At 30.8% G+C, this 21,990-nt stretch overlaps 2 protein-coding genes and 1 long non-coding RNA gene across 7 annotated transcripts in view; 1 reads left to right on the top strand and 2 right to left on the bottom strand.

The window, feature by feature from the left end:
- Positions 1 to 1,961: 1,961 nt before the first annotated feature.
- LOC130891416 (uncharacterized) lies at positions 1,962 to 2,382 on the bottom strand. The gene is made up of 2 exons (XR_009058906.1): positions 2,319 to 2,382; positions 1,962 to 2,227 (listed from the first exon to the last, which is right to left on the bottom strand). It is a non-coding gene; the product is annotated as an uncharacterized LOC130891416 (long non-coding RNA).
- An 804-nt stretch (positions 2,383 to 3,186) lies between these two features.
- LOC130891085 (uroporphyrinogen-III synthase-like) lies at positions 3,187 to 4,270 on the top strand. The gene is made up of 3 exons (XM_057795623.1): positions 3,187 to 3,624; positions 3,707 to 3,972; positions 4,079 to 4,270. The coding sequence occupies exons 1-3, from the start codon at positions 3,228 to 3,230 to the stop codon at positions 4,205 to 4,207; spliced, it is 792 nt and encodes a 263-aa protein (XP_057651606.1). The 5' UTR covers positions 3,187 to 3,227; the 3' UTR covers positions 4,208 to 4,270.
- A 2,058-nt stretch (positions 4,271 to 6,328) lies between these two features.
- The window catches only part of LOC130891083 (glycerol-3-phosphate acyltransferase 1, mitochondrial), a 57,767-nt gene continuing 42,105 nt past the window's right edge, over positions 6,329 to 21,990 (bottom strand). For all 5 annotated transcript variants that reach the window (XM_057795620.1, XM_057795619.1, XM_057795618.1 and 2 more), the window contains exons 4-12: positions 20,105 to 20,433; positions 19,753 to 19,986; positions 17,703 to 17,929; positions 17,445 to 17,641; positions 17,234 to 17,390; positions 13,623 to 13,807; positions 13,096 to 13,431; positions 10,868 to 11,162; positions 6,329 to 9,525 (exon numbers count right to left, since the gene is read on the bottom strand). In XM_057795620.1, the coding sequence (XP_057651603.1) occupies positions 9,356 to 9,525; positions 10,868 to 11,162; positions 13,096 to 13,431; positions 13,623 to 13,807; positions 17,234 to 17,390; positions 17,445 to 17,641; positions 17,703 to 17,929; positions 19,753 to 19,986; positions 20,105 to 20,433 (2,130 nt within the window). In that variant the 3' untranslated portion in view covers positions 6,329 to 9,355. The remainder of the gene's footprint in view (positions 9,526 to 10,867; positions 11,163 to 13,095; positions 13,432 to 13,622; positions 13,808 to 17,233; positions 17,391 to 17,444; positions 17,642 to 17,702; positions 17,930 to 19,752; positions 19,987 to 20,104; positions 20,434 to 21,990) is intronic.

Genomic DNA, 21,990 nt, shown 5'->3' with positions numbered 1-21,990 from the left:
GTAGGTTCGATATTTTTCCATGAAAACTTAACCCTCAATCTAGTTCCTAATTGTGGGTTTTCAAAATACAACTAAAGCATTGAATGGTGCTACTTCGATAAACTTAAAATTACAATTCTTTCGTGTACCTATACCGCAGCACAGTAATAATGATAAACAAAATCCAACGTCCTTGTCCTCATTTTTCTACATTATATCTCAACATAGACAAACAAAGAGTATAGGACAACTAAAGAATTGAATCCTGGTATAATGACAAAATAATATCTACTTAAATTTGCCTTTTTCTTCTTCATGTACCATCTCCGTTTAGGAGATTGGCTATCATCATAGCTATTTCAACTTTAAAAGGTGCGGATCAGATGATGTGATACTACAACTACAACGTTATTTCGATCCAATCCGGATAGAAGAGAGAGATATAGGGAGTGGTATATCAATGCTCTTTCTCTCACTGCCAGCCGTTCAGTTCCACTTGAACAAGCTCCTACACCTCGCTCTCTCCATCTTAACAATTTTCTCAGGTTCCTAAGCCCCAATATATCCTTCACCTTGCAATATATATTTTTCCTACAATGTCTTCCTGAGTTATGAGCTTTAGGATCTCATATTTAGGACCTTTCATGATGTAGCAAAGATATTGAAGCTCTATACTTTTCACATCATTAAGGGTCTCTACTGTCTTCTCCATTAATCACATCAACATTGGTCACACGGTTCATGATATTTTTAGCATCCTACGGTAGGTCCACGCTCGTAATATGAGTTGAGAGTCCAAGCTTCTACACTATATCAGAGGACTTCTTGATCTTGATAAACTAAGCATGAGCTTTATCGATTCGAATCATTATTTCTATATGGTAATCTATGGAGCAGTCAACACTTATACCCAGGTAGTCGACTCTTTCGCCTTCCATATAGAGTTGTTCATTGGCTGCTTTAGTTTTGTTGACAATCATATATTCGATCAGCGCAAATTGATCGAAGGAGTGCCGTTAACTCTTATTCCGTTGGGATAAATTTCGAGGGCTTCCGTAAAGATATCCTCTGAGTAGACGTTGAATAGGAGTTGAGTTGTATTTTTTAGTTTGGACTGATTGCGAACAGACGCAGTTTGATTTAAGTACAGTACAAGTAATTACTTGCATATCCCTCGAGTCCAGGTTTTTCGGTTCCAAGGCTTAAATTAATTGTTTGTCTTAATTGCCAATTACCTGAGAATTGAACTAGGATGAATAGCACATCAGTGTAGACTTTGAGCATTCCTATTATTACTTTTGGTGCGTACCAAATATTTTCAACGTCCACTTAAAAATAACATTACCTTCTCTGCAGAAATCATCTATTGGAGGCTCCATAGATCTGACAATGTTATCATAACTATTTACAAGTTCATTGAATTTTGATGATTTTTGTTTTGAAAATAAAAAACATCTTTTGTGAAGCAAGGAAAGCTTTTTGATTGGTGTTGTACTTATAGATGGGAAAAGAGAAAGAGTGCTAATTTCCACCTTAAAACTTAGTGCAAATCGAATACTTAGTCTTCATAGCGTTAAAGGATGTCCAATCCTCATCTTATTTTTATTGTAGAGAACATCAAGAAACCTGAACAAGGTTGAGAATTGCTTGCAGTTTCTCTATTTCTTTACTTAAACGACTCATGACGGATTATTTCAAATCAAGTTTGCAAAGCTTAAGCAGTAGAATCGAGGATATTTTCATCATAAAAATGAGATACCTAATATTTTACTTTTTGGTGGCCTCCTCCTGAGACGACGTATTGGTTCTACTTGGTTCTTTCAAGAGGATACATTCGTAAGTTGTGATAAGCGATATAAAACCGTTGACAACTAATAGCTGGTTATCAATGAAAACGAACTGAAATAAGATTTATAGAGCTCCTAAATGTAGCTTCAATTAGAAGAGGATTATGGTTGACAAGATGTATTCAAATTTCGTGGTTTACTGCTCAAATTTTTATTTCAGAATTTATAATTAGAATTAAGTATTTAAGTAAATTATTAAATTAGAATAACAAAATTGACTTTAAAATTCAAGCGTTTATTCTTTCTTCGCCTCGTTTTTCCCTCATGGTAGGTATAAAGTATATTGTTCCAAAAGGGAGAGATAAGTAAACGAATGCTTGAAAAAGCCCATGAAATAATTTCTGTCTAGTAGACAAACGAGTTCTGGGAGGCCCAGATATCACATTGCATTGTCGCATCATCTACAAATATTAAAAATATATCTTTTTGTTTGTACATCCTAATATAAACAAAAAAGATGCCACAATCAATTATAATTTTCATTAAACTCACCTTGATTTAAATTGTTTTCGAACTTTATCTCACACAATATCTTTCAAGAAATCGGAATTTGTTGACACAGAACTTGACAACGGTTATATTTTTCATCAGTGCCTTGACTGCTTTTAACTCGTAGACTTAATATTAAAGATAGATAAAGTGATATGTAACTGGAATTATACTATTGGAAAAAAGACAATGAGGATCAATTTACTACTGTCTATTTCTCTTTAGCCGCTCCTTATTGTTGTTTTATGCATAGAGTTAATATTGAAAATCCAATCAAAATAAATTAAAAAGGGATAGAGGGTGGTAAACTGATGTTCTTTCTCACTCTATCAATAGTTCGGACCCACTTCAACAATCTCCCATACCTCACTCCCCCTATCTTTAATAGTAGCTCGATGTTATAAGTATCTACTTCACGTAATTCAGATATTATTATTTGTATGTGACAATAAGTACAATAAACTTTTTGTTTCTAGTTATATATTTTGTACATGTACGGAAATAAAAATTATTACTTGTCAGTACACTTTCAAAATTTATATTTTTTTTAATAATTGAACAATTATAATTATTCCAGTTCAAGACGTTTCAACCTATATACTATAAACAAAATTATCATACGCAAAAAATTTAAAGTTACCAGCACAGAACATAGGGTATGTTCTGTGCTTAACGGTAAGTTCAGTATGACGAAATTTTTATTTCAAAATTAGTTTTTATTCGAATACAGGAAATTATAGAAACGAAAAAACAAACATTTTTATAATGTATATAATATAATTGTTTACATAACGCTACATAGAATAATATTCACCATGCACTAACTGAATACTCGAAAGGTGAAGATCAAAGGAATTATCGGAGAAGGAAATTAAGGTTATGTAGGTTATTTAGAAAAGTTGTAAATAAAAGATGAGTCCTAAACATCTCGAAGTAAACACTGTTTTATTATTAAAAACACAAATTAAGGAACAATCTGTAGATAAATATGAGCAACTTTTAGTGGCAAATGGTTTTGCAGTTAAACAAGTGAACACATTAGTTTTCCAATACAAAAATCTTGAATTGTTGACGAAAAAACTTAATTGTAGTGATTGTTACTCAGGAATTATATTTTCTAGTCCTCGATGTGTGCAAGCAGTATATTTAGCTTATCAAAATTCACAGGCCGATATTTCCTCATGGAAATTGAAAAAGAATTTTGCTGTAGGTGCAGCAACCTCCAAGGAAGCTTTAGAAAAATTAGGATTAGAATGTAAAGGACAGGAATCTGGTAGTGCAGAAAACCTTCTTAATTTTATTTTGAAAGGTAGACGTTTATGTATAGAAAGTTATAATTCATATTAAATGCTGCAACTTATTGAACGAAACATTAAAAAAGTGTTTTTCAGAAAATTGTTCATATAAAATGCCATTCTTGTACCCTCATGGAAATTTAAAGAGGGACACATTCAGCGGACTGAAAGGAACAAATGAAATAACAGTTGAGAGCGTTTTGGCTTATGATACAATTAACAATCCGAATATTTTGGATGAGATGAGAGAAGCTACTGATAATTTCACACTAATTCCAGAATATGTAATATTTTTTAGTCCCTCAGGTGTACACAGCACATTAGAGCATCTTAGAAAAGTTGAGAATTTTACTATTTCTAAAGTGAGTATAGTTTTACAACTGTAATTTCTGATTTCTTCCAATCAAAAAATTATTTAATAGATTCAAATTCCTGTGTGGGAATATATATTTATTTAAATTATTTTAGTTAATACCTATTGGTCCTACAACTGAATTATCTATGAAAGAAGCAAATCTTCCTGTCTTTGGTGTTGCACAGCATCCAAGTCCACAAGGTGTACTGGACATTATTTTGTCAAAGTCAAGATCTCATTAATGTATATTCCAAATTTTGTTGTCTAAAACAGTTTGTAGATATTTATAAAGTTTTATATATTTATGAATATCTTTACGATTTGTTGAGATTTGAAATTCTATAATTAAAATCAATAAAGATTTAATTCTTATATTCAATTTGATATAAACCAAGACAAGAAAAATAATAGAAAAAATCCAATTCATATTTTAAGTGATTGAAAAATGGGAAAAATCTGTGATCTGAAGGAGTGATTAATATACTGGACTGCAGATTTGGATTTAGAAGTACAGAGGCCTGGTGCAAGAATCTACTCAATTAACTTTTTTAATTGTAATATATTAGTTTACAATATAAATTATAAGTAAAAATAAATTAAAATCTTATTTCATAAACTATACAAAATTTATATTTAAGAAAATTCTTTCTTGTTTTAGGTGTGGCAAAATTTTCAATTATCTTATCAAAATTCATATCCTTCAATGTAAAATCTTGTTAGTGACAATCACTTGCCTACCTTTGTAGAGTGATATACATTGCAACAGTATAAATTGCCAAGAGATGTGGGAGTTTGTCACAACTTACATTTTGAATGCATGGAATATATAATTTATTATTATTTAGAATATAACATTATTACATACAGTAAAAAATTGGTGTATGGATTAAATTACATTACTTCAATCTCTTTCCGTTGGGTTTTTAATATCTTACATTTCATTTAAATTTCCAAATAATTTTTGGAGAAAATGCAATATTTAAAATAAAAAAAAGTTATCAAATTAGTTATTTTTCTAGGTCCCATCTACTCGGGGCCTGGGTCTTCAGTCCCCCTAGACCCTCCCTATACCCGAGGTTGCTGTTTGTGAAAATTTACTGATATTTAAAGATAAATATTTACAATATCTTTTCAATGTTTTGAGATAAAATTTTTGTGTTGACTGTGATGTATGGAGCACTGTACTTTTTATAATATTGTCCAAATGTTAAGATGATTCTATCGAAATGCAATTTTATATGGTTAAATTACTTTATTCGTTGCTATAAGTACTTACTGTCAAGATTTTATGAATTGAAAAGATCCAACACGTCCATGAGAATAGAAATCTTAAGACTGAGGAATATGCTGATGCCATAGCACTTTTGGAACAAATTTGAGTGACACAATCTACTATATCTAGAATACTGAAACCATATCAAGAGAGTGAAAACTTGTACAATGCTACTATAGGGTAACAATGAATAATCAAAATCAATTTTGGCGACTACAGGTGTTGTGAGAAGCAGTAACAATTTTTTCACAGGTGTATTTACTGAAGTAGTCAAAATAAAATTTGTAGAAATCGAATTCACTTATTTTAGACCGAATAAAGCAGCATCTTGTCCAAAAATTAATGGGAAACTGGCGAAAATGACAAAGGAACAGTATTTTATTTAGTAATGAGTCAAAATATTTTTGTTTTAGTGATGATTGCTGTGAAGGAGTGTATCAAAATGATAAGCCAAACGAAATATGATTGGAGTTATGATATATTCATACTGAACACTGTAACAAAGTAAACGGGTGTACCTTCAGTCTTTGAAGATGATACCTTGGTTATAGAAACTCGCATCAAACAGTGTAATTATGAGTATCAGTGTAATGTAAACATTGTGTGTTAAGTACACAATGATGTATTATTTTCTAGGCTGAAATTAGTTTTTGATGTTTGTTGAAAACTGAAATTCAATTGTAAGCCACAATTAATCAAAAAGTGTAAATAGAGTCAATTAAAAATTAGAAACGCGACGATAATAAATAACAAACCTTGTAACTACAACATTAATAACAATTTTGTTTAGTTTCTTATTAATATGTTCAATAAATTTGGTAAACCTTGAAAATATATTAAAATTATTCCAAATTGGTCCCTTTGGCGCTTTACTGCCCATTTACAAAGTAACGTACAACATAATTTCAACTGTTTTTCTTGAACCTAGTTGTTTTGGAAAAAAAGTATTGCCGATAGTTGTGTTATATTCCAGTTTATTATATTATAATTCAAAGCGATGTTAGCAAATTGAATAGTATTACACTCCATCATCAGATGAAATTCTAATATTCAATTTATCAAAGTGGGTTATTAATATAATAAAACGAAATTATTGTTATCAAAGTATTTATTATTCAATAACTTTTATGTATAAGAAAATACCAATTCGACAACATATCAAATCATGTATCACAGTATTCCACATTAATAAAATGCAGTATTCTTTTAGCAATTTGTATAAAAAAAAACGCAACCACATAACTCTTAATGTACAAAATTATACAGAACTTCAAACCTATTACTAAACTAATATATGGTATGGGTACTTAACAGTATTGTCACTAACTCACAGATACTATTGAAGAATATATTTGAGTCAATAGAATAATTTTATTTATCAATGTCTCTACAACAAAACACAAAATGTGTCATATAGGTAGATTAACACTTATTCGTTTATATAATATTAAGCTCATGAAGTACAAATGCACCAATAAAGCAAAGATTAATTACACGATTCAACAAAAAAATTTTCGTTCCTGGTTCTAAAGTTTATATTATGATTTTTCGGTCAAGTATACACAAAAACGAAAAGAAAATACCTTTTTTAAATATAAAGTTTGCTTTTGTGATCCTTATAGAAATAATACTCATTTTAATTTTTTATTAATTTCAATTAGTTGTAACATATTTGAAAATACTGCGTGATCAGAGTAGGGTTTTTACATTCACATGGGCTCCACATGTTGCTTGTAGTTATAGTAAAAGATGTTTGGAAGGTGGGCTATATTTAATTTATCTTTAAATCAAATCTTATAGATATATTAATTTTTATAACTTTATTTCAGGTTAGTATTGAAGTGAGAAAAGGTCTATGAAATTTGGAATACCAAGAATATGGCGAGAACCGTAAGACCACATCCATGACTGCTACTTTTGCATTGTAAATCCAAGTCAAAGACGTAGAGGAAAAAATACAAAACCTATTGAATATCCCGACCTTGAATCTTCTACTGCTCCAAGTGTACATGACCTAAGATGACCAGTACTTGATCCATCGAAAAAAAACTTATCTTAAACAAAGTAGCTCATCGCTTAATTTTAATAGAAGTAATTCTGATAAGGCATTTTTACCTGTACCAAAACCACTAAAACACCATCTTATAACTACAGAAAATTTTAACGACTTAATAAGAGATATGAAATTACCAAAAAATAAAGCAGAGCTTTTAGGCTCTCGTTTAAAACAGTGGAACTTACATGCTGATGTTAATATCACAATGATCAGCGAACTTAGCATGAAACATTTTTTAAGAAAATTGACTTTGTTTTTGTAACAAAATAAAAGGTATGTTCGAAGAAATTGGCATTCCTAGCGAATGGCGTTTATTCATTGGCAACTTTATAAAAAGCTTAAAAGCTGTTTCATTACACAACGAAAATTAATTTCCATCTCTTCCATTTCGTACATTTAAAAGATAATTATCAAAGTGTTAAAATTTTGCTTAAATTAGTAAATTATGACAAGTATAATTGGCAGCCGATTGGAGATTTCAAATTGGTCGGATTTTTTATGGGACTACAGAGCGGATGCTAAGCATTAGATTCAACAGTCATGGCCTGTAAGAACAGAATTTTGTGTCGGAAAATAAAACCTAAAATATGATTCAATTGTTGAATTGGAAAAAGTGTTAATGCCGCCTCTACACATTAAGCTAGGGTTGATGAAACAATTTGTTAAAAAGTTCGATCAAACCTCAGAAGCTTTTGGATAGTTGAAAAAGTTTTTTCCTAAGTTATCAGAAGCAAAGGTTAAAGCAGTGGTTTTGTTGGTTCGCAAATTAGGCAAATTTTCGCTGATAAACAATTTCAGAAGTTACTGAATCGTACTTAAAGCTAGAACAGTTTTTAAACAGTAGTTTCTGGATTTTTAGGAAAAACGAAGTTGAAAACTACGAAAAGTTAGTTGAAGATATGCTAAAAAAGTTTACTGCCATGAGGCTGCAGGATGTCATTGAAAGTTCATATGCTCCACACCCATTTAGATAAATTTAAAAACAATAAGAGAGCGTATTCAGAAGAGCAAGGAGAACGTTTTCATCAGGACATTATAAGCGTTATCAAGGCCAATACAATGAAAACATGATGGGAGATAATTGTGAAAATTTCTAGCTCTATGCTAATTATTGTGAACAATTTCATTCTAATAAATTATTTAAAATAATATGTAAACTAAATAACAAACCTTATTTACAGAAAAATTATTCCGTCCATTTTTCAGTGAATCATAGATAAAAATATATTTAAAAACAATAACAACTTACGATTATGGAATAAATAAAAATTGAATTTGGAACATAATGTTTGGTACGTTTGTACGTTATTACATGCAGTGATCAAAGGCTATAAATATATACATTTTTTGAAAACATATTGAAATAAGAAAAAATTTCTATTCAAAGAAAAAAAACTATTGTTTTCTAATTGTATAGTATATATTCAAACCTCCACTGGTCTATTTGGGGATTATAGAGAAAGTACTTATGAACATATAAGAAAAAGTAAAAGTGTAAGCTAAGTATTTTTCACTTTTTTGTGAGCTATTTTGATAGTAAAGCTTGATGAAAATTAGAAACACATTTATTGTACTCTCCTCAATTAAACATTAAAACCACAAATTTTAAAAAATATCGTTTAGTCGATCTTCTAAACACAAGAGCAAACTATTTTATGTTATATGTATTTTTTTTCGTGTAATTACGACCTAAACAATGGAAATTTTACACATTGGAGTCAAAGTCAAATTTTGTGTTGACACGTGTTATTAAATGATATATCTAAAATTACTGATGTTGCAAATGCAGCAATTTATTGTTACAATAATTTTGATAGATTACAACTTGTCACAAAATGAGCGTATTAACGAATACAGCAACCGATTCAAGAATTATTTTACCATCTATCTCCCTCTTTTTGAATTTATACAGACTCTAAATCTTTTTTACCTTTGCCCAAGTTACAAACTACTAGTTGTGTTGTTGAATGATCCAGATTACTATTTTGTAAGTAATAATAAACATCAAGTGAAATAATACCGTTGGTTTTCTTCATCCATATATACAAGAATTCATTTATTTTATAAGAATCTTTCTATTCGCTGGTATAGAGCTAAAACGGAATCAGAATCATCTCGTTCTTCTACAAGATAGTATAGCCTCAATTTCTTCTCTGAATGGCACTCTAGTATATGCCAATCTTGGAAAAGTTTTAGGGCATTTTTTATTGTATCAACAGATATACTTTCAGCTGAAAAATAGAATAGAATCAATTTACTTCTTTACTAAGAAAAATGTGAATACAAGACAGAAATTTCCAAAAAATTGACAGAAAAAAATCGTCTTCTCAAAAAATGAAATGCACTATGCTATACTATTGGGTATTTCAAACAGACTTTCCTTCAATCAACCGCTGCAATACTCGAATGGTTTGGTTGGCCTGTTGAAACATCTTAATCTCAAACAGTAGCTTTTTCATACCCTCCAAAAAATTTATGTATGTATGTACCAATTTGAGTATCACAGATTAGATTCGCATAGGCTTATACTGCATTATTTATTTTATGCGCATAAAATAACAATGTAAATTTGCTAATAACAAAGAAACATCAGTATATAGCGAACAGATATCATTAATAAAGCCATCTATCCGAATAATTGAAAAGATCTATATAGAAGTACCAGTTCCAGTATTTATTATTTTTATGGAGGTTAGGAGAATTGTCTATGTGTATGGAAAAGTGTTCGTCTCAATGTGAAAAGGGTGGTGCCACATTAGAATCAGGGTAAATTTTATAACACAAGTCGTTGAAAATTTCAATCACAAATGATATACATTTTTTTTAATTCGGCATACTTCAATTCAACTACAATTGCTACATTCATGCCGTACCATTTGTCTACAATGCCATTCTGGAAGGTTTTCAGCTGGACACTTTTTTCAACTTTTCTTTATATCAACCTAAGTAAGAACAATCTACGAATACTAACAGGAGTTCTATCAGAACACTGTCGCCTAAACAAACACCTGAAGACGCTAGACCCACCATATAATGCAAGATGCAGATTTTATTGCACAGAGAACGAACCCTCTATCCACATTCTCTCGATGCGTGAAACACTACGGAACTCCAGCGCACTACACCTAGGAGCGTATGAAATAGAAGAGAAGAGAGAGGGACACAATAGATCCTTTTAGTGGCAGTTTATAAGAGATCCCAAATCTATATATACATACATACCTCTACACTCCATAATTACTTTGATTTATATCTAGATACCTTCTGGTAACAAAAAACCACATGAATGAGTAATATTCTAAATGTTGATATAACATATTCATATTTTTGAAATGGCAAATGGATCAATCAATGATCTACTACACTTATTCCTATTAAATGAGGTACAGGATATTTCGTTATTACAATATTTAGAGGGATGCTTAGGATTATAGAGCTTCTTAGTTTTATTTCCGGAGATTACTATCCAATACTTTCTGATTTTCAAGATTGTGAATAGAGGAATAATTGTGGTGCCATCTTTGTAGTGTAACAGATTAAAAACCGTTAGCAATTTCTTTAAAAGCTACTTACCATATTTTATACCACCACAAGATAACTCTGCCTTCATTTCTTCTAATACTTCATGTATCAATTCATTTTCAAACAGCTGTCGACCAACTAATTTCTCCAATGTAAAAGCAGTGATAGCATAAGTTTCCAATAGAGGTATAATAGGTACTCTCAAATATTTTAAAATGTCTACTGCTTCTTTATTGGGATTCATTTTATATATTTTCTGTGGAAATTTTTCTTCTTCATTGTCTTCATCAAATTGTTTTGCTAATCGTCTGCTTCTTTTAATTAAATCTGTCTCTTCATCTTCATCCTGCAACATCAAAAATATGGTTATATATTTAGTATTTTTTCAAAAATCAAGAATTTATAGTTGAGTGTGGCTTTTTCATTATGTTACTTCTTTCAACACTTTTTACTGCCACTATATTAACATTAATAATGAATATTAATTGTAACATTGTAATAATGGGTCCAGAAATTTTAATTGTATTACTTCTATAGATTTGGACAAAAGTTTTTATTACATACAGTATTGGAAGATAGGAAAATATTTAATCAACTTAACTGTTTCATTGTATTAACACTTCACTTTACCAGAGTATAGTGAAAATATATGACTGACGATTTGTCTCTGGCCCAAATTTGCTTTTGCTGATTAATTCAAATAAATATAATATAAACACATCGACAAATTTTGGAAGAGACTCTGTTATGCTTTGATTCAAAAGATTCTTGAGAGATAGTTTGGAATCAGTACCACTAGATAGGGAATTATTAACTGTAGAAAAATATAAAACAGACATTTTGGATCAAGATGTTAATCCTTATGCTCTGTTTATTGGTGATGACTTGATTTAAATGCACGCCCTCACATAGCAAAGATTGTTATAGAGTACATTCAGGAAATAAACTGGTCAGCAAATAGTCCATATTGAAACCCCATAGGACATGTTTTAGGCTTTTTTATAGAAGGATGAAATCTCGAAATTTACAACTGCAGAATTTAGTTCAAGAACATTGATTGGAAGTATTCTGTATGAATGATGAAACCACACCTATTGTTCAATTAATTTCATTTCTTTCTTTACATGTTTCAGCTTTATTATAATCGTCAAAATGTCTCTATTTTTACAAATTGAATAAAGGTATTACTTTTATTATGTTCTGTTTTTTCTTGTCAATATTTAAGATAAAAAATAACTGAACCTTAAAAAAATGAAATTCATAGAATTATTTGCAAGTGATTTAAACATAAATGATGAAATACTACAATTTATATTTCAATTTAAACCAAATTCATACACTACGAGGATGGTCCCAGAAGTACTTGGTGTAAACTAGAGATGGCGGTAGTTGCTTAAAAAAATACCACCATATTAGAAAGTACACAATCTATACAACATATGATCCAAGTTTGAAGACGCCACGTTGTTTGATATTTGTGTATAGTGAACGTTTTCAGTGTATTTGTATACATGGAAAAAATTGGTCATCATTATTGGATACAATACTTTTATTTAAAAGGTCTTAACCCAACGAATATAAAAGTTGAACTAGATTCTACTCTGGGCGAGATTGCTCCTTTGTTATCAACAGTATATATTGGGTAGCAGAATTTAAACGAGGCCGTACGACTTACGAAGACCAGTATCGCAGTGGTCGACCAAATGAAGTGACGACTCCAGAAATGTTGAAGAAGAACATCCACAATCGGTACTTGATGATCGTTGAGTGAAAATGCGCGAGCTAGCAGACATTTCAAAAAGCACGGTACATCGCATATTAACTGAAAATTTGGACATGACAAAGCTAAGCGCAAGATGGGTGCCACCTTTGCTCACAATGAAACAAAAACAGTGTTGTGAAGATGTTTCCATCAAGTGTTTGGAGATGTTTCAAAAAAATAAAGCCGAAAGAAAAAGAAAAATCAAAACAATGGACTAAAAAGGGATTTTCTTTGACTATCTTGAAAAAGGAAAAAATATCAATGGTGAGTATTATGCGAACTTATTGCAATGTTTGAGTGAAGAAATGGAAGAAAAATGGCCTTATTCTTATTATAAAATATAGAACTTATTGAACATCGCTAAGAGAAATATATGGAGCTAAAAGGAGATTACATTGAATAATAAATATATTTGTTTCCAAAATTGTTGTGTTTTCTTTGTTGGGCCAGGTACTTCAGGGACCAACCTCGTAGATATATGGAGTGGTTAAATCAACTAAAAATAAATTACACTTACCACCAAAAATATTTGTTTTCTATATAACAAATCGTCTAAGCAGCTGGCAACGACTTCTTCAATATTTTGGCATGGTTTGCAAAATAAAAATTCAAACTGTAAAATATCACAGATCTCTAGCACGTTTTCCATTAAATCTTGATAAACCACACTACCAGATGTGGTGTCTAAAGCCTCTATCGCTATCGCAATTGCCGATTCAAGAGCAAAATGTGTAACTAAAGTATTACTATAATATGCTAGTTCTATGACGTTGGGTAATATCGCTATAGGTTTGATTATATCCTCATTATTTACTTTTTCTTTTCTAACTAATCCTGGACCTAACATATCTACCTGAAAGATAAGTTCAGTACGTATTATAACTATTATCTCCTTGAATTTGGAAAACTAGGATTCGTTACTCTTCAGTCTGTTTTGTAACATGAGGGATATATGAAACTGAGTATGCTAACTTTGAGATTTTGACATTTACTAATAACTCCAATAGAATAAATTCACAAAAAAACTTTTTCAGAAATACTTACAGCATAATTTATAACATCTATTGAATCACCACTGAAGCCAATATCTCTCCTAGCATATTGCAGATCTTTTTTCAAATCATCTAATGCTATAACTAACCTTTCAATACTGACACCTTCCCTGTATTTAGTAAGTAGTAAAAATGCTACAGCATTTGTAGACATTACTGAAGTTGATTTTGCACAATCTAAAAGAAAATTTCTATGTAACTAGTAGTAGTAATTTATATTAAAATTGATTAGAAATCCTTTATTAACCTTGAAGGATACAATCAGTTTTATATGAAGGAAATCAAATGTTTTCTCTATGTGATAGAAGAGTTGAAATTTTAATGACCACTTTCTCTCAAATTCTAATACGAGCCCCATCGCATTTCAGTTGGCCTAATTGAAAAAAATTACTAATTATTGCTTTTTCAGCTATTAAGAACCGGAAAATTGTTTCCTTTTGAGCACTTTATATTTTCTATAAACATTTTAGATACTTTTACAAGTCTTAACATATGTTATAATTACAAACAAAAAAAAAACAAAAACCAAATGTAATCAGAAAAGCTTAAATATTAAACATACTTTTAAAAGTAACCATTGCGTCAAATCCCCTTTATTTTTAATAAATCTTTGAGGCATGGTATTAAATTCTGGCAGTATTTGGGAGTAAAATCATCCCAAATTTCTTGTAGTCTTTCTTTTAATTCCATGACTGTTCTAGCTGGATTTGCTCGCAACTGCTTTTTCATTTCATTCCAAAGTGTTTCTATTGGTGATAAATCTGGACTACTTGAAATCCACTCTACAAGTGGAATATTGTGGTCTGAGAACCATTTTAAGGCATTTATTGACTTATGGCATGCTGCTCCATCTTACTGAAAAATAAAGGATTTCCCAGCAGTTAAAGTTACTTCTCTTGTTGACAACAATGATTCTTCCGAAATATCCAGGTACTTGTATCCATATCCATGTACCAGGTACAGTATTGACAATTCCGTTTATGAAATGCGGTTTTCCCACTCCTCTTGCAGATATCGAGCCCCACACCATCACAGATGCCGGAAATTTTACTTTCCGCTTCAAACAATCTGGATGAAAAGCTTCATTTTAATGGCGAATAACTCTACTTCGATCGTCACCCACGCAAACTTCATAACGAGACTCATCACTCCAATATATACAGCTCCACTGTTCAAAATTCCAATTTTTATGCTCTTTGGCCCATTTAAGTCTATTTTTCTTTTGGATTGAGTCAATAATGGCCTATGTGAAGAAAATTTAAATTTAGAAAAATATGCATTAAACTAAGGTGTTACAAAATTCACATTGTATGTCCGAAATTCTAAACTCTCTCTCTCTCTCGAGCCTCTCTATGACATGTGGATTTTGAAACCCGCCTACCCACTGCATTACTCCAAAGTATACTTAGTTGACCAAAGTTAGCACGTCTGTTTTGTTAAATTATTCTTTTTAACGCTCGTTTATCTTTGTCTGACAATTTCGATTTTCTTACGTACCGGCGTTTAGGGACAATCGAACCATTTGATTTATACAAGCGAACTATATTTCGAACACTGTATTTTGACATGTTTACAACTTTCGCGATTTCTGAGTTCTTTTTCCCATTTTTGAATAAGTTTATTATGATTAATCGAATTTTTTCATCAATAACTTTTCCTCTACCCATTTTAAAAGTTATACTCACCTTATTATTTCAAAAATCTATCTGTCACTTAAATAAAAATATTTTGTGAAAATGTACTTACACAGCCTACTTTATTATTTGCGTATTTTAGACCTAACGAAAGTTTGAACACAATTTTGGAAACAATGAACCCTTGTATATGCATAAAAAATTATTATCAACAAGAGCTATTTATTATTTCCATCATATTAAATATCATTCAAAATATTTGACAATATTCATCCAAAACTTATTTTAGATGTAAAACTGAAAGTTTAAAACATTTTACTAACAGCTACTTTTTGGCATTTTAAAATAAAGTTTAATAATTTCGAATTTTTCTAAGTGGGCCAACTGAAATGGGACGGGGCTCGCACATCAATATGATTCTCTCTGGAATATTCTTAAAGGTTCTTCAAACACATTCTTGAACGTTCACAAACACAACAACTACAAGGCACTGGAAAGCATGGCAGAGAAAACATTACTTAGAATGTTCAGAGATGGAATCATCAAAAATAACCCGTTCCTAAATAATGACCAACCCTGGGACATGCCTTAGGACATTGCATCGAAAAAGTTTAGCTTTGAGAAAAACTTCACCTCAATAATAGTAACTGTAAAAGTAAGTGGGGTCAAAACATCATACAAGAAATGAACAGAAATGCCATTAAATGGTATATGGATGGATCAAAAACAGCAGACAGAACTGGAATAGGAGTGTACGGGCCCAGAAGGAAACACTCTGAAAGCTTGGCAGCGCACCAAGCATTTTTCAACCAGAAATCTATGCAATTGAAAATGCGTTCAGTTCAATCTAGAGAGGAACTATCGCAAACAGGAGATTATTATCTTGTCCGATAGTCAAGCAGCCATTAGAGCTCTAAGCTCCAATATCATAAAATTCAAACTCGTTTGGGATGGATTGATAAAATTAAACAAGCTAGGCAAGAAAAATAAAGTTACCCTACAATGGATTCCGGGACACACCGTAACGAAGGGAAATGAAATATCTGATAAGCTCGCTAAAGCGAGGGCAGCCAAGCCCTTTATGGGGCTTATCTCACAGAAGAGATCAGTTCGACTTATAGGTGATCTATAATTGAACAGAAACTTGGATGGTTTTAAGCATATATCGCCCACCTGACTCTGTTTAACCGATACTACCACGGCAAATACTCTTCCGAGCTGTCCAGCATAATACCGCCTAGAGCTGTTTTTGCAAGACCTACTCGATAGGCAGACGTGGCTCATGAACACCGAGTGCGCTTATAGACGCTCAAATCTAAATTTATCGGGACTCATTCGTTTGGAGCAGTGCAAACCTGTGGAATCAGCTACCAAGGAACGTCTTTCCTGAACACTACAACCTACAGAAGTTCGAAAATCGATATTCACAGTAAAAGGGTTTACCCTCTTGTGCTTGCTTTTTCCATAAAAAAGCAACTTAATAGCCAAGCCACATATGTTTAGGACATTCAGTTTCAACATTAACTGCAGCTAGAAAACATATTTCACATCAAGATAATTAAGTTAGCGGAGAAAAGGTGATTTTTAGGTTATGTAATATAACAATACCTCATGTGTTTCAACCAAACAGTTTTGGAATAATATGAATCATTAATATAAATCGATACAGATACCAGATACTTAATGTTTAATCATTGGTGATGCATATATATATATATATATATATATATATATATATATATATATATATATATATATATATATGAGATGAGAAGTCAAAAATGTGCAATTCATTATAAGATTGTAATAAAAAGGACAGATACAAGATTTCTGGTGTTTTCATCTCTTCTATTGGAATATTGGAATGAGTGTTGGTTGCTCTCACGTCAAGCATTACAACTGCTCTATTGAATTCTATCAACAATAATAATGCGAAACATGTTTACATGATCGTAATAAATATAATTACCATAAATTATATGTTTGGACATGCTTTCTACAATGAATTTGTGTTCTTCAGATACTACGTCTGTGCCATATAAACTCCCTCTAGTTGGATGGGTTTGTAAAGATTTGTGTCCAGAAGGTACCATTTTTTGATTAACGTTGAATGTTTTAACAAGTTCCTATAAAAATAAAAAAATTATATTACCTAATTAAATATAACGAAATTTACTAACCCGCAATGAAAAAGGTTGGTTGAAATCTATCCTCATCATACCGTAATTACTATTTAGAACATTCCATATGGCCTTGACTGCATTTCCGAAAGTTTCCATTTCCTTAGGTTGTCCCAATTGCTCCCGAATAAAATTGCCATCGACGAGTTTTTCATAATTTACACTTACTGGTACCAAAAGGGCATCTTCTATAGTACCTGTTAGACAAACATTATTTTCTTTGTATAAAATTCTTCATTTGTATTATGTATCGCTTACCATCCATAAATGTTTCTACAATAACACTGAGAATACCATATTTTGGCATACACGGTTTACCCGTTCTTGTACGACCACCTTCCAAGAAAAATTCAATATTGTGTCCGGCTCTTAAGCATGTATTCATGTATGAATGTAAAACAGCTTTGTATATGTGGTCTTTTCGTCCCATAACTGGATCTACGCGACGTTTAATGAAAAACGCACCGAGACCACGAAGTAGAGACCTAAACAAAATATTTCATGAGCTAGTATTTCAAAGAAAACGTTTTCAAATATTCGTAGGGGACATTTTTGGAAGTTAAAATATTTCAGAATTTATCTTCAATATCATGAATACAATTTTCTAATCTATAACGATGACAAAAGGTATTAACTTTTCAGTATCTTATACAATGGAAGACTATATCTGTAAGAAAAATGCATTGAAAATAAATAGAAAGGAAAACATAAAGTAGCACATCATTAAGAAAATAGATCCCAAAAACACAAAATGAATAATTGATGTTTGAACATAGTTAAAAAATTAAAAATAAGTAGAGAAAAGGAAATAGAAGCAATCAAAGCCAAAAATAAACATCTGCAAAGATGTTGAATACTAGCCCCATGGAGATACAAATTCCACTCAAGAACTACAAATAAGATATAAAGTTAGAGGTAGACAATAACAAATAGCAATAACTCCTCAATGTCTCATTGATCATTGATTATACCAGTAAGAAAAACGCTGTGGAAACCAAAATAGAAGAAAGGAAAACACAAAGTTAGAAATAATTTAGGGAACAGATCACAAAAACACAAGATAAACAAAAGAATGTTGGACGTAGTTTAATAATTAAGAAGTAAAAAAAAGCAAATAGAAGCAATCAAATACAGAAATAATCAACTGCAAAGATATAGAATAAATACTAGACGGATGGAGACACTACTATACAAATTCCACTCGAGAACTAAAAATAAGATAAAACGTTAGAGGTAGACAGGAAAAAGAACAAAGAAACGATGACAAATGGCATCAAGTCTTATACAAAAGAAGATACTAGGAAGAAAAACGTTGTGGAAACATAGATAAATGAAAGGAAAACGCAAAGTAAGAAATAATTTGGAGAACAGAACACAAATACAGAAGAAAAAAGTGCGCGGCAGCGCAATCACAGTCCGTTTTAAAATAAAAGGTTTTTCACTTTATATTGTAATGAAAAAAGTTGTAGCTCTTTTAATTACGTTTAAAATGGTTTTTCATAAGTTGTGATTGCCTCAAAATTGAAGGAGTTATGGTCTAAAAACTAATCGTATTTTTTTGTACTTAGTAGACTGAAAATTTCAGTAATAGAGACCCAAAACTATTGTCTTATGTATATATACATATTGTGGCTCATATATTTTAGGAACGTAGGCATATATATGCTATACAATGTCACCAGTTTATTTCCGCAAATTGAGTAAAAATTATGACTATGGGTTTTTTATTTTTTTCATGCATTGTCATGCTCTTGTAGATTTTTTTAAAATGTATTACTAATTCAATCTGGTACAGTTTTAGACAACTTGTGAGTTTATATTTTATTCAATGAATAGTGATTTTTTACTTTATAATTAAATTATTTTTAAATGTGTAATTATATAAATTTACTGTTTCAATTTACGGGTAGTTTTAAGGGTTGAAAAGCTTGAGAATATAATAATCATTTTTGAGAATTGGAAACCTTTTCATTTCATGCAAATATATTTTTTTATCAAGGGGTTGTTCTTAAGGGTCGAATTGGGGTTAAAAATTCGATAATCAAGATAGAGAACATACAATATGATTTACTTTTAACTTAAATCTTTTTATGCCATACCAAAGTATTTTTTATAATTTAGGGGTTGTTTGCAAGGGCTGTAGGGTTTTCAAGGGGATGAAAATGATTTTATTGAGGTAATTGTGTTACAAAAACACTTTACAATTTCACCCCTTAATATTAAACACGTTTTCTAGCCTATTTTTCGCTTTAATGACTGCACTCACAGTTTTCTGACTTGTATTTATAATAATTGTTTTTATACTGACCCAAAAAATGGTATCCTTAAGTTGTCACCAGCTGCCACAAGGGGCGATCTTATATTATTGTTCAATAAAATGAACGATATCAATATATAATCAAGATGTGATCTATGCAATGGTAAGAAAATCAAAGGAAGACTCGATTTTCCAGCTTTTTTCAGCATTTCCACTTGTCCAGGATGTACTGCGACAGAAGTTAAGAAACAAGGTAGTAGTTTATATAGAACCCAAGATGTGAACCTGCAAAAAATATAATACAGAGTTTGACAACAAAGTGTAATTTAATTTATGTGCTACGCTGAATATAAAAAGTTCTATTTGTATTATACGATGGGTATGAAAAGTACGTAACACATACTTCAATAAAAAATCCGATAACGTGGACCTCATATCAAACAATAATTTTCTCGCTCGTTTTTGGTTACGTTTCAATAACATCTGGTAAAATTCTTCGTCGGAATTATTAGCATCCTGGACTTGTTCAGCTGTTGCTTTTTCGATAGCTTGTTTCAAACGATTGTTTCTTAGTACGAGGTCGGCTACTTGAGGATACTGATATGTCTTGATTTGGCATATTTGATATAAATGCGAGAAAGTGTGCTTTAGAAAACCACTATTCGTTGGAAGTTGATAATTCAGAATATTCCTTAGTACCAGTGATTCCGTGGTTTTACTCACAAGAGATTCCTGAAAAATTTTTTTTCAATACATTTTGTCCATAATACATTTTTTGTATAGATAATGTTTTAACTTAATGCATTATCGAATTATATCCTCTACATTTGGAACTATAGAGAAAGTATTTACCTGTTTATGGGAAATTAAAAATTATTTCAAGCAAACAGTACCAAACAAGTACTAAATTAATGATAAATTATATATCTTGTGTAGGAACGCATTAAAATGTTTCATAAGGTTCATGGTACATTATCAAAAGTTATGAATGATGTTAAAATTGGTCGAAATGTGGTACCTTAATAGTCTTAAACCGAAAATTTCCTAAATGTTGTTATAACAATCAATTCAAAGTACATAACAATTCTGGGGCATCATGATTATGACTTGTTGTTCAAAGTTAAACAATCCTCACGTGTTTTCGCAAAGTTAAGCATAGACGAATATAAACAAAGAATAATTTCATGTAGTTTTAGAATAATATTATGTAAATCGGTATAGTTTAGTTCAAAAAGGTGCAGGTTAAAAAGATTCTGTTTCGTTATTTGAAACAATAGAAGGTGAACGTGTAACAAAAATTTGGTATATGGTAATATACGAAATTATGTCATTCGTAACGAGATTCGAATTAAGAAAAATTATTAGACGAGATGAAACAAATGCTTATTTCTAACGAGGGGGTAATGGTGGTTATTGCTTACGATGATAGAATAGGCAAGTAGTAATCATATGAATGAGTGATAATTATTACCCGCGAGTAGAATACTACAACTTTTCTATAATTATAAAATAACGGAAATGAGTTATATTTGATTTCATTTCTTCGTATAAGGCTTCTTAGAGTCATTGCATGGGCTTCTGTTTCCATCCTGTCCTATTGTTTTATTTCCTGTAATCCTGTTCCTGTATTTATCCCATCTTTATTTCTTCTGACCAACTCCCTTGTCTTCTTTTTTAGTTTTTGTAAGTTCATCCTAATAGTACTTCCCCCATTTTGTTTTGAATTGATTTTAAATTTGAATTTTATTCTTAATTTTGTTATATCTTGTTTTATTTTCTATTTTTCTTAGAAATCTTATTTCTGTACTTTGTTTTCCGCTTTTTTGTTCTTGAATAAGTATCCATGTTCCTTATCCAAATTAAATTAAATATTACTGTTTTTATTTATTTTGGTACTTCCTTTTTAGCTAGAAACTGTGTCTTAAATTGCTTTAAATGCTCTAGTTTCGCTGCAGCCCTCTCGTTTATCTTTTGTTTTTAACCTGCTCTACTGTTGCTTATTCTAGTTTTATCTTATAAGTCTTCTTTCTTTCGATACATCACTGTGTTAGTCTCGTCTTCGTTTATTCTCATATTTTTTGTCTGTTGTCTATAGTTTCAATTTTTAATTCAAATTTCAACATTATTACTTTCTTATGCATTTAGTAGCATTATGGTTAATAATAATGGGCTTAGAATGCCCCTTTTAATATTTTGAACATTTTTGATACATTTTGCCTAATAATTTTTTGTGTATTTATATAAAACTTCTTTCTACGTTCATTGTTTTTTTGTATTTCTCTGTATTCT

This window comes from Diorhabda carinulata, chromosome 3 (genome assembly GCF_026250575.1).
Source record: "Diorhabda carinulata isolate Delta chromosome 3, icDioCari1.1, whole genome shotgun sequence".
Lineage (NCBI taxonomy): Eukaryota > Metazoa > Arthropoda > Insecta > Coleoptera > Chrysomelidae > Diorhabda > Diorhabda carinulata.
Note: the sequence above shows the minus strand (reverse complement) of the source record. Positions and strands in the feature narration are given on the sequence as shown.